The 9,825-nt window shown below is 38.6% G+C and overlaps 1 protein-coding gene across 1 annotated transcript; it reads right to left on the bottom strand.

Annotated features, from left to right (window-relative positions):
* Positions 1-3,586: 3,586 nt before the first annotated feature.
* Positions 3,587-5,943, bottom strand: smim22 (small integral membrane protein 22; the record flags this gene model as incomplete). Its single annotated transcript, XM_083897073.1, has 3 exons — positions 3,587-3,634; positions 4,958-5,031; positions 5,817-5,943. 3 exons carry the CDS (start codon positions 5,941-5,943, stop codon positions 3,587-3,589), a joined length of 249 nt encoding a protein of 82 aa, XP_083753199.1.
* Positions 5,944-9,825: the final 3,882 nt, after the last annotated feature.

The raw sequence follows: 9,825 nt of genomic DNA on the forward strand, positions 1-9,825 counted from the left end.
GCCGCATGAAAATGAGACCCCCCCCCCCCCCCCCCAACAGAAGATGTGGAGGTTAAAGCAGTGGACGATGAATAAATGAAAATACAGTGGTGACAGCACTTACTAATGCAGTTTAATTATATATATATATATATATATATATAAAAAAAAACACTCCGTGTTCTCTACTAAAGTAGTTTTCAAACCCATTTAAAGTTTCCAGAAACGCTGCTCAGGTGTTTGAAAACGTATTTCCTTAACGTTTTTTCTAATGGGGATGTCATTTATAAATACTAAATACAGATGTAGCCTTCATTGCACTACATGCAGTCTTGATTCAAACAGTTCTTTTCTAGAAAATGACTCAAAAAACACCAAAAATCCTGGTAATTAGACTTAAAACAGCTCTGAATTCATGTAAGCTCCGCCCTCCCCATGTCGTGGTCTTTGCTGTTTTAAACTGACTCTCTAAACTTTAAGGTAAAAGCCAGAAGAAAACCGTAGAATGACCCAGTCCAGTGGTCCAGTCCATGATTTCCCTGCTCCAAACTCACACAGGTCATCAGCTACGCTGAAGTTCGGAGTAGAAATCCAATAAGTGATCAGTAATCAATGATGTTTGAAATATTCATTAGAAATATATATCGAGTAATCTTGTTTATTTCTTCTTTATGGGAGTTAAAAACACTTCATAAACAACAAATGTAAAGAGGAAATACTGACGCTCCCACTGTGAGCTCTGAGAGGGTCAAAGAAAAACAAGTCACCGTGAAGCGACCAGTTACTGTTACTACGTCACGTCGATTATTTCAAGTGTTTGTTTACGTTTGTGTTTGTTCATCATATTTATGTCTTTATTTTATTTTGCACTTTTGTCGAGTCCACCTCGAATCAAAAAAAAAAAAACACTAATCCACTTACAAACGAGCAAATGACTTCATTCCAGTAAGTGTTATTCTGAAAAATCATATGAATATAAATATAAATGAATATATATATATATATATAAATGTGGAAATAATTTATCTGTGCAATAAAATACTCTATGATCATCAGCCTATGTTGACGTTTCTCTCGCCTTGGACTGCCTCTGCTACAGGGGTCCACCTTTGTTAAACTGCTTCAATTAAGTTATAATAATATAAATAATAAGAATAAAATAATTGGTAAAAACGTGTGGAACCCTGTTAATATATCCTTTCTTGCGTACTATTTACATTACCCACAAATCACATTTAAAGGCACCATTAATCATAGAAATAAAATAAAATGGGGCCTAAACTTGACCCCTGTGGCACCCCGTACTTAACGGTGCGAACCTTGTGGACAGTTGTGTCAAAAGCAGCTCAAAAAATTGAAATACAACGTGCCCAGCATCGTTAGCCGTTAGCGTAGCATTGGTGACGGTGGCGTAGCGGCTCGCATTGTTGCCTCACAACGGCAAGAAGGTTTGCCAGTTTGAATCCTGGTTCTAGAAGATGCGTCGTCCAATTATGTTCAAATTGAACCCGTTAATCCCCCTCACGTTACGGGATAATTTGGCCAGATAATCTGTTCAAATCATCTTAAAATCATCGGAGGGCCCTCACGATTTGTCGGAAAGGAAATCTTGCCGATGATCCTCCGGTGTGGGACGGGCGTTATACGTCTTTCTGCTCCCTGTGTTTTCAGGTTTTTCTGTTTGTTTTCTTTTGTGAGTAAACGTATAATATTCTAAACATATAACATTCCATGCTCAATCTCTGTCTATAATGCAAATATCTAGTCCATATTGTATATATTCTGGAAATTGTCTATTATGTACACCAGTGTTTCCCAAACCTGGTCCTCAGGGAACGTGGCCATGCCATGTTTTAGATGTTGCCCTGTTCCAAAAAAAAAACACCTGATTCAGATTAAACATTCATTTTGATTTTTCTTTTTTTAACAACAGTTGAAACATTACATTTGTTTCAATATTTTTGAAACAAATGAAACAAAAGTTTTTTGAAAAAAAAAAAAGTATATTTTTTTCTCTCTCTCTTTTTAAAGACACAATTTTACAAATCTAATTTTTTGAAAAAAAAAAAATTTTTGACAAACGTTAACATTTTTTGGAAAAAAGAATGACAAAAGTTGAAATATAACATTTGAAAAAAAAAAAAACATTGACAAAAGTTGAGCTTGATGATGAGCTGATAATTTTTTGAGATGTTTTTGGAGCAGGGCAACAAGTGTATGGCTGTGTTCCCTGAGGACCAAGGTTGGAAAACACTGATTTACACTATATATTCTAGTCTATTTAACTCTATTTAAGTTTTTTATATAGTCTTAGTGTTAATATCGTATCTTTACTGTCTTGCTGCTGTAACGCTGTGAATTTCCCCAGTGTGGGACGAATAAATTATCTTACCACGACAGAGCCAAGATAACATATAGATTTTTAATTAAACCTTCAGTTTAAAAACATGACCATCTCTCTTTAAAAAAATACATCAGAGCAAATTCTATTAAAATAAGTGCTAGGCGCGCTAACGCGATATCGTCAACGTTAGAGCGCGGCGCGTTTCCATGACGACTGACTGGAAAAAGACACACGTGACATCATGTTTACGTGACTCCCCGATTGTTAAAATGAGTCTCTAAAGTTAACGCTAAACTTTAAAAACAGAGGCACACATACGCAGTTACACAGGTACGCTAGTTAGTATTTGTAGCGCTGCTCTTTTCCTTTAAAGGTCCTATATTATGCTAAATCTAAGTTTTAATCATTTAAATCCTTATATTTGGGACTCTGGAGGTCCTATCAGTCGGCAAAGTGTGAAAAAAGATGACTCACTCATGTTTTTGTGCTCCTCCTCGGTCTAAGTACAGGAAATACAACGCGCGATGTTGACTTCCGCGCTCACCGGGACGCCGCAATGCGCTAAATTCCTGGAATTGTTGTCTCGCGGCGCTTCGCTTTGTCCGTAAAACATGCTAGAGTGCAGACGAGGGCAACGGTATATGCGAAGTCCGCAAAAAGTTCTATTCTTGGCTGCACAGTGCAGCACAGAGTTCTACACAAACTTCCAGCCTATATGACGGCAATGTGATGATCACTTTTCCCAAATGCTAACTGCTGTTAGCTCCAAGTAGCCTCTGTGGCTGATGTCATTTCCTGTCCCTTAAGTTTCGTTTTACTTTTTTTTTAAGGTGGACCTTTAAGGTGGACCTAAAGAGATGCTACTAAAGCGAGCGTTCTGAACAGGGCCGTTTTGGCAGGGTGATTGAGCTGCTGTGGAGCTAATGCTAAAGCTAACGGAGCTAACTGGTAAACGGGGCCTGTCTTTTTCCTGGTCGTCGGTCGTCATGGAAACGCGTCATGTTAAGGTGCGTTAAGCTAGTGCCCAGCACTGATTAAAATCAACAGGGACTGTGTCTGTATCCTCTCTCTCTCTCTCTCTCTGCTGTATCCTAGCAACAACAACCCTCGCACACAGTGACAGTCAACACGATCAGGGAGTTACAGTTTGCTCACAAAGGTGCAGGTGAACAACAACACCTTCACAGACTAATGATTGGCACAATATGAGGCTTCTTCGTCTCCTTCTTCGTCTTCTTCTTCAGTCATCTTCACAACACTCGCTCAGGGCTCCAGAGCCATGTTCACCACACCGACTTTCTGCCTTCGAGGCTGTGGAGAACAAAAACAAAAACACAAGGACATTTTCGTTTCTTAGCATCTGACAAAATCCACCCCCGTCCCGGTCAATGTGGGTGGAAAATCCCAAATCTACTTCTTCTTCTTCTTCTAATCTGCAGGAACAGTGCAGGGTAATCTCAGCACAGGTCTCTGAGGCCTCTGAGTGTCAAAGATTTGTTTGAAATTAACATTATTTTTTAATTATTCATGTTTGTTGAAATGCAGATTATGTCAGTCATTCAGACATGATAATACAGTGTGTTTAATCTGTAAATATTTAAAGAGAGAGATTACCTTGGATGAAACCTAATGAAATCCTAATCCTGTATTTTGTCCTTTTTAACACAGACATTTAGTCACACACACACACACATTCTTGTACTTGCTGCATACTGAGGACCAGCATTTCCACTTTATAAATCACCACAATTACAAATATCTACTTCATGAATGACATCTACAAAGAACTACTGGTCGAAGTACAATAAAATGTCTGCAGGTGGAGCCCCAGAGCAAAAAGGGCTGGAAAACTTTTTTGATTATTTTTTGATTTCTTTTATTTTTTTTGGTCCAAATTTTGACAAAAATGTCATACTATACTGTCGTCCAAAATTTGAAAAAAAAATTTGACCCAAATTTTTGGTCCAAATTTTGAAAAAATCTGACAAAAAAATGTCGTCCAAAATTTGACAAAAACGTCATACTATACTATGTCATCCAAAAGTTGAAAAAAATGTGAAAAAATACATTTGGTCCAAAATTTTACAAAAACGTCATACTATACCATGTCGTCCAAAATTTGAGAAAATCTTTGACAGAAAATTTTTGGTCCAAAATTTGAAAAAACGTTGTACTATACTATGTCGTCCAAAATTTGAATTTTTTTTTTTTTGACAAATTGAGTATAACATGTTATAGCAACCTAAGGAAGTGATTTGAATGAAAACAAAGTGAGGACCGGCCAAAATGTCCTCACTCTGTAAAAATGACCTCACTTTGTTGGTTAAAAACCCTCACTGGTCCTCAGTATGCCCCAAGTACAAGAACACACACACACACACACACACACAGAGTCTGGTTTCCATGACTTCAGAGACTTCAGATTACATTGATTCACATTCATTTCCTGGAAGCTTACTCATTAACTCTAACCCTAACCAAACACTAACCTCGTCCCTACAATAAAACCATGTCCTCACTTTAAAAATGTCATCATTTATGTTATGTGGACTCAATTTTTGTCCCCATAAGAAAGACACGTGCCCCACAACGGTGTGATACAGGTCCATGACTGACAGATTAACTGTAGTTTACCTCGTTGTTGTCACAGCAGGAGCAGAAGCAGCAGCAGCGGATGAGGACGAGGATGACGAGCAGCAGAACCATACCTGACAACACACACACACACACACACACACACACACACACACACACACACACACACACACACACACACGTTATGCTGTGTTTCCACATTAGCTTTACTACGACAACAACGAATGCCAAAGGTCTGGTACCAAACCAAACTCAATGGAATCACAGCTTTAGACTTTTCGTGTCTTCCTTTAAAGGAAAAAAAAAAACATTTCATGGCCCCTCGCCTCAACAAAACTATTTAAAAAGTTTACATTTTGCTGAAATAACACACTTTTGCTCTCAGTAATTTATGTTGTCTTAGTTTTTTTATGTTTTCAGGTTAAAACTAGTGTATATGGCTATCTAGTAATATTATTATTATTAATATATTCACTGATCCAGGTCCAACTCTTGGTAATGTTGTGTAAAGTATTCAAATTACGTATTTTGTGCAAAAAAATGGGTGCATTCCCTGGATAAACACCTCCCATTATATTTGAAGTTTCGTATTCTACGTCTACTTCTACTTCTGGGATTTTTTTCAAAATAAGAGCCTTCAAACGAGTACATTTGTTTGTAGCGTAACGCGTGTGTGTGGCCCTGCAGTAATCTAATCTCTGCTGAGATACAAACGTCCATTAACGGCTGCTTTATCTGGCAGATAATGGCGTAAACGAAGGACCTGGACCACGAACGGCTACTGGTTTACTCTTTGAATGGAACTGGACGAGTTCAGTTGTGTGTTCCCGTAATAAACCAACGGCCTCACCGTTCTATTCTTCGTCAAACCTTCTCATCTACTTATCCTTTGACCCACCGATGAAGATGAAGAAGACGGCAAAGGAGGCGATGTCCCAGTCCGACTGGAAGAACTGCTTGGACTCGAACCTGGAGATGATGTCGTTGAACTGGTTCTCGACGTCCTCCTGGAGAGTCCGGTCCATCGTGATGGTCTGAGCGAACACAGACACAGGAGCATTTATGTCACTGTCCACAACATTCTAAAGGAGGTTTGATATTCGCTGGATATGTTGCCAATGGTGGACAGCTACTTACTACAGGTGGCGTTTTGTTGATATCTGCCATTATTGTGAAACGGTATGAAATTAAATATTTAAAAAATTCACCAAAAATCAACAAATAGACATTTTCTCATTCTGATTGCTGTAGTAGTTGCAAATTAGTGACAGCTATTCAACTAAATGACATTTCCATCGTCTGTTTGCCGCAGCCGGCTTGTTGCCAATGGTAGTTCTGCTACTTAAGGTGACTTTCGGTGAAACAGGGTGGGAATAATTCTGAAAAACACACCAAAGGCATCGTCAACAAGTCATTTTTTTTTTATTACAGAGTATTTTAGAAGAATAATATTTATAAGAATTCATTTCATACTGTTTCACAATAATGGCAAATAAAATGTCACCTGTAGTAAGTAGCTGTCCACCATTGGCAACTACTACAGCAATCAGAATGAGACAATTTCTTTCAAATATCCAGCGAATTTCAAACCTCCTGCTAACTTCTGCACGCTGAGGAAGCCACATCTGTCCGAGGTGTTTGATGTCAAAATAGGTTCATTTTAAACCAAATACATACATGTTTTTATATCACCTACATTTGGAATAATACATCATGCACGTGTGTGTCTGTGTCTGCAGAAAATGCAATTTAATTCAAATTAAACTTATTGTCTTCTTCTATTATTCTCGACAATGACAAACAAAAGACTGCATTTTCAAACAGAGAAATGTCCCTGCTATAATGTCTTCTGTTCATTTTAAGAGCGTTAAAAAACTCTTGGACTTTCACCATATAACATTTTTTTTTTTTTTTTATGACCTTCAGTGACAATAAAAAAAAGTTGTTCACATCAAATATTCTGCTGGTGCATTATTATTATTATTATTGTTGTTAAAGTGTTATTGTTATTATTACACATAAATTCCATCCGCTTATAATTCAACTTTAATGTTTTATACATCATTAGCTCACAGGAGTAAACACTTCCCTGTCGACGATAACCGGCCAAAAAAAAAATCACATGATGCGACTCGACGGACGATTTAAAAGGAAACACAACAACCTGTCTTCGTGTTAAATACACGTATGTCAATGTTGTGAGTGATAAAAGTGTTAAATCTACGTGTTCAGAGTGTTCCGTTCTTCAGAGGAACAACACTTCTCTTACCTGTTGTTGCGTCGCTGTGTTTTCCTTCCCTAACTTCCGTGTACGAAGGTTCTCACCTGTGCGCGCGCTCGCTCGCTCACTCACTCACTCACTCACTCACTCTCTCTCTCTCTCTCTCTCTCTCTCTCTCTCTCTCTCTCTCTCTCTCGCTCTCTATCCACCTGTTTTTCTTTTCTTTTTTAATTCTGTTTTTTAAAAAAACAATAATAATTCGGCCCAATATAATTATTTTTTTTACTTTTGTACCTGAATGTGTATCTGATTGTCTTGTGTGTTCTATCGTTGTACTCTCCAAAATAAAAGTCCTATGAAAAATAAAATAAAATAAACTTGACTGCAGTTACATACAACGTTTTTGCTTCTGTCAAATACCTGTAAAAAAAAAAAAAAAAAAGCCTTTAATTCCATGACTTGTGTTGACAGGCTCAGTGTTATTCATCTTTCAGATATATATATATAAATACTACATATAGTTTAAATATGTGTCTAAAACCAAGAAACCACATACTTCTACGTGTATCTGTGATTTATTCTCCTGCTATATGTACATAATAAAAGCATCCAAGTGAGGCCGGGTGGGAAAACATTACCTACTAATGCCACTAGAGGGCGCTTTTGCACTATGTTAATCACCTGCGTGCGCAATGACTCTTGGGTAATGGTTTCAAGAAGAGAGACGTGATTTTCACAGTGTTCTCAGGTGAACTGTGAGCAGAGCTGAAGGTAAATGAGTTTATCTAAACCTGCTGTTGTTGTTTTAATTTACGTTTTTTGGTATTTGTTCAATGTAAATGTAGATTTAAGTTAAGACTGAAAGTCAAGCCAATTTCAACTGTGAATTCATGATTATATTTTTGTACATAATTATCCTGACTATAATAAGAAAGACACCATGTAAAGCCAGGGTTAAAGGGATAGTTCAGCCGGTGTGATGGTGTTTTCAAGAAGTTGCCGAGTTCGCTGGTGCTATGGCTAGCGCAAGTCAATGGTACCAGCTAGCATGGCATTAGAAACACTCATACCGACTCCACAGTGAACCCGAGGCAAATCAATTAAAACACAACACTATTGATGTACATATCTGTGTTGATAGAATAATATTTGAAACAAAACTAACCTCGCATCGCATGAATCATCCATTTTTGAGGGACTACTTTCTCAGCAGCAGCAGAATTTTACTTAGTTAGTTGTGAAGTAACCACAACACTGCAACAGAGAAGCGTGTGACAGAAACCCGACAGGACACAGTATCTCAATACTTACTATTGGGCTAATACTAAATAATGCTAACCCTATTCTCCAAAAGTGGCCATTTTTGTGAGATTGAAGAAGCTAGCACTGCAGGCTACTCTGCGTCTGTAGCAATGACAGCAGGTAAACTATTATTATTACTATTATAGAACCGGTGACTTATAAGTGCTAGGTGATATCAGTCCGCTGCGGCCATAGCCTAACAGGAAGTATGACGCGCTACTGCTGCAGAGACATAAATCCTTCAAATTCCAAGGTTGGATTTATTTCAAACATTCCATCAACACAGATATGTACATCTATAGTCTGCCGTTACAGTTGATTTGCCTCAGGAGTCGGTATGAGTGTTTCTAACGTCATGCTAGCATGTACCATTGACTTGCGCTAGCCATAGCACCAGCGAACTCGGCAACTAGATGCCACAACCTTCCAGTTGAAGGTTTGTTGTTAAGATCATACTTCATTCATAATAAGGCACTGCTGGGATTTGAACCCAGGATCTCCTGTTTACTAGACAGGCGCTTTGACCAACTAAGCCACAGCACCTCTTCTGTTTGTTAGCCATGTTTACAGTAACACAGAATATTTAACACACTGTTTATCTCATTGTCCCAATTGAAACCGAGGACCTTTTGATCTAAAGTCACATTCAGGAACATGAATATGTAGGCTGTTTGCCGGGTGCTTCGAGAGCGTTCTCTCTCGGGGTGCTCGGCGGGTAGCCGCTCGCTAGCTAGTTAGCTAGCTGCTTTCATAAATCGTCACTTATTTTCTGACATTAGTGTTCAAAACTCAATGGTCCTCTGGATGTATATCAAACCAACATATTCCAACACAAGTCGACATTGTAAGGTGCTCATTTGCTCAGTACGTTTTGAGGGTTGATTATAAGGGAAAAATCACATTTCCCCTTGCTCCACCCTACACGTGAACGCGCAAAATGTAGGGTTAGGGGAGGTGTTGGGACAGGGCCTTCAACTCTACATATTCATGTATACGAATTTGACTTTAGATCAAAAGGGTCCACACTTTGAATCTCTTTGTATTCACAGTGTATACAGGAGTTCTGTGTTAGTGTAAACATGACTGTGAAACATGACTTTGTGCTGTGGCTCATTTGGTCAAAGTGCCGGTCTCGTAAACAGGAGGTCCTGGGTTCAACTCCCAGTAGTACTTTAGAGTGACTCGGTGGATCTTCAAGGCCTGGATGTTCTTGCAGACTTACCGTACGTGCACTGCTTGCTCTGAGTTGTTTGTCTGTCGCCTTGCTCAGTTTCCGTTATGTCAAAAATTCCTTACTGCGTCAGCCAGACACCTCGTCCAGAGGTGACAAACGTACGACCCGAGGCCCACATCTGGCCCCCAACTGATTCCAATTCAAGTCCAA

The sequence above is a fragment of the Microchirus variegatus genome (assembly GCF_963457635.1).
Source record: "Microchirus variegatus genome assembly, chromosome: 10".
In the NCBI taxonomy this organism is placed as follows: Eukaryota; Metazoa; Chordata; class Actinopteri; order Pleuronectiformes; family Soleidae; genus Microchirus; species Microchirus variegatus.